Here is a 3,027-nt window from a genome sequence, read left to right as displayed (position 1 = left end):
GGCGGCGGGTTGTGAGGGTGTGGGGGGGTTGTGCGTCGTAAAGCTCTTGATCTTTCGGTATATCTGTGTCTATAAACATCTATATATTATATATGTAAGTCGTTTATGTGCCTCCGTCTCCTCTGAGTGCCCTCCTGCTTAGGATTGGGCTCCCTTCAGGGTGCCGGAGCGGGTTACCCCATCACAGCGTCTGTTTTGAGCCAAGTGGGAGCTCTCGGGGCTCCTCCTCCTCTGGGGTTCATCTGGGACATGTTCGTCTGGGTTTGGAAACGCTGAAGTTTAAATGATACCTTTAATGTTGTTAAAACAATGTTCAGGGTAGAAGGCTCCTTAACGGGAGACCTTGGAGCAGCTCCAGTGCTTTAGGAAACCTGGAGAGGGGCTTTGGGTGCAGGGACAGGACAAGGGGAATGGTTTGAACCTGCCAGAGGGGAGACTGAGATGAGCTCTGAGGCAGAAGCTCTTCCCTGTGGGGGTGCTGAGGTGCTGGCACAGGGTGCCCAGAGAAGCTGTGGCTGCCCCATCCCTGGCAGTGTTCAAGGCCAGGTTGGACACAGGGGCTTGGAGCAACCTGCTCTAGTGGAAGGTGTCCCTGCCCGGGGCTCTAAATGAGCTTTAAAGTCCCTTCAACCCAACCCATTCTATGAAAACAATCCCTTAGGCTCAGGTTTTTTCCACATTTAAATCCTTTGCAGCATTTGTGAAGACACAGGCACATGTTCTCCCACCAGCTCACAGCTCACCATAGAAAGATCTAAAACAATTTAATTACGGCAATAACTTGATCCCAGTCTGCATGGAATTGTGTCCACAGGGATGCGCACGTTTTGGAATACTTTTATTTCAAGTTTCTTAATAAATACTATGGGTTTTCCCAGCTGGGAACACAGAAATCACAGCTCTGCACAGGAGACCTTACATTTGTCACCTCTGGTTTGACGTGGTTCACAGTCAGGCTGCTGGGTTATTTCTGGAGGTTACAGGAGACCTGCACCACCTTCTCATGGCAAAGTGCAGATTTCCCCGATATATTCCTCCTTTTTAGGGCACCTTTTAGGTGCTGCCTCAGCCTCTCCCCTTCCCCCCCAGCTTGAAGTGTTCCACATCACCCCAATCTACCCCCCTTACCCCCAAAGGAAACCACAGCAAGAGACAAAACAGCTGTGTTCACTCTCACACTTTGGGGGAAAAAACCCCACAACTGTTTAAAAGCAAAACATGATCCAGGGGTGGGGATATTGTTCCTCGTTTTGACATGATGCTCAGGAAGAAGCTTCATCCTGGGGGGAACGCAGGTGAAAACCTCCCTGAGGAGAATGCCAGGCTTCCACTTGAGTGAATGCAGCATCGTTGTTGTTGATGTTATAACAGGGTGGAATATTGGGGGAAAAGGGGGGGGGGGGGGGGAACCAGAAACATTTTCACTGGGGTAAGAGCAAACTAAACTCTCCATCTTATCTTTCAGCTCAGCCCTTGTTACCCACCCGGCTCCCAGGATGTGTCCAGCACACTTGGGATAAAGCACGCGGGGGAGAAATGAGCAGATTTTGGGCAGTGAACAGCCAGCCCTTACCCCACCAAGCAAGGTTGGAGCATTTCCACATGTATTTATCCTCCTGGCTGCCATTTCTCCTGCTTGGGCTCAAGCCACGGGCTTAAAGAGATGATTTCTTTCAAGAAAGAGGTTTGTGCTCATGTCCTAGACACATCCCTGCCTCTCCCACCTTGCATTCCCGAGGGTTGGGTTAAGAAGGGAGGGAAGTGGCTTTTGGAGAAACTGGGCTAGGGGAGCACAGAGGGTCTGTGTCCCGGGGAGAGGAGCAGGAGCAATGCTTTCTGCAAAACGAAGACTATTCCCAGCACACTATTCCCTTGGCACAAATGAGCTTCTTTAAAAAGCACATCAGAAATTAGCTCAACCGCTTGTCCCCGAGCACGAGGACGCCCATGGTCACACAGCCACAGGGTGCAGGGCGGTGGCAGAACCCCCCCAGCACCTCCCACCTCTGCTGGCGTGTGGATGGGGGGCAATGGGGTGGCTGTTTCTGCCCCCTCCCCTTGTGTTTGCCCCCTGTCCCATTACCCCCCTGCTCGCCCCATTGTGCGAGAAGGGAAGAAAAGAGGGAGAAGGTGGAGAAAGGGTGAAGCTTTGTGGGGAGCTCATTTCTGTCATTAACGAGATCAAAAACTGCCTGGCAACAACACAAAACCCCCCAACCTCCAAACCGACAACAAAACCGAATCCTGACGTGCCTAGCAGAGAGGGAGAGGGCAGGGGGGGTGAGGAGGGGCAGAAACAAGGGCTTCAAATTAGGTCGAAATCTAAGGAGCTAATGCTGGCAATGGGAGCTCTCCAGAAGTTAAAGGTGTTGAACTGCAGCAGACTGTCCTCTTCTTGGGAGATGTCCTGACGGGCCTGATCCTGCTCGCCGATGAGCTTGCCCAGCCCTCCTTTGGGTTTGTAGAGGGCCACGTCACTGAGCCCCAGACCCTCCAGCTCCGCCACGTCCAGCTCTGGGATCGGCATCCTCCAGTAGATGAAAGAATCGTACTGGCTGCTGATGGTGTCCAGCATCTTCGGGCTGTGAAGGTGAAGGGGGCAAGGGGAGAGGGGGAGAAAAGCTCTACCAAAGGCACAGGAGTTACCTTAAAGCAGCCAAAACTCTCAAGTGTTGCCCATATTGACCAAATCCCCCAGAAACATCAGTGGGGCAGGAAAGTTTGTGTCCTGGAAGTCTGACTAGGTTGGGTCTGAGTGCAGGTCTGAGCCCTGCCACTGCTCTTACCCACGGCCTTTCTCTGAGCTGGCATTTGGAGGGGTGTGCAATGGGACCTGGCCCTCCGTGCCTCAGTTTCCCCATCCATACAAAGAGGACTATGGGAAGGAAGGCCAGGATGGGCTGGCCCCTTCCCAACCGCATCTCCTGACACCCATCCCAGGCACCTCGATTCCTGTGTGGTGGCGTTCGCAGGGAGCAGAGTTGGGCTGTCCCCTACATCCTGCTCTGCTGGGGGTGACAAAACCCA

The 3,027-nt window shown here is 53.0% G+C and overlaps 1 protein-coding gene across 1 annotated transcript; it reads right to left on the bottom strand.

The window, feature by feature from the left end:
- Positions 1-2,305: 2,305 nt before the first annotated feature.
- Positions 2,306-2,575, bottom strand: MLLT11 (myeloid/lymphoid or mixed-lineage leukemia (trithorax homolog, Drosophila); translocated to, 11). Its single transcript, XM_010011294.1, has one exon. The coding sequence runs from the start codon at positions 2,573-2,575 to the stop codon at positions 2,306-2,308; it is 270 nt and encodes an 89-aa protein (XP_010009596.1).
- Between the last annotated feature and the right edge of the window lie 452 nt (positions 2,576-3,027).

The sequence above is a fragment of the Nestor notabilis genome, unplaced genomic scaffold, assembly GCF_000696875.1.
Source record: "Nestor notabilis isolate BGI_N333 unplaced genomic scaffold, ASM69687v1 scaffold20633, whole genome shotgun sequence".
NCBI classification, from domain to species: domain Eukaryota; kingdom Metazoa; phylum Chordata; class Aves; order Psittaciformes; family Psittacidae; genus Nestor; species Nestor notabilis.
This window is presented reverse-complemented; position numbering and strand designations above follow the sequence as displayed.

Excerpts from the sequence above, each read along its gene's own strand:
- MLLT11 (XM_010011294.1), bottom strand. The coding sequence starts at position 2,575 with ATGCTGGACACCATCAGCAGCCAGTACGATTCTTTCATCTACTGGAGG.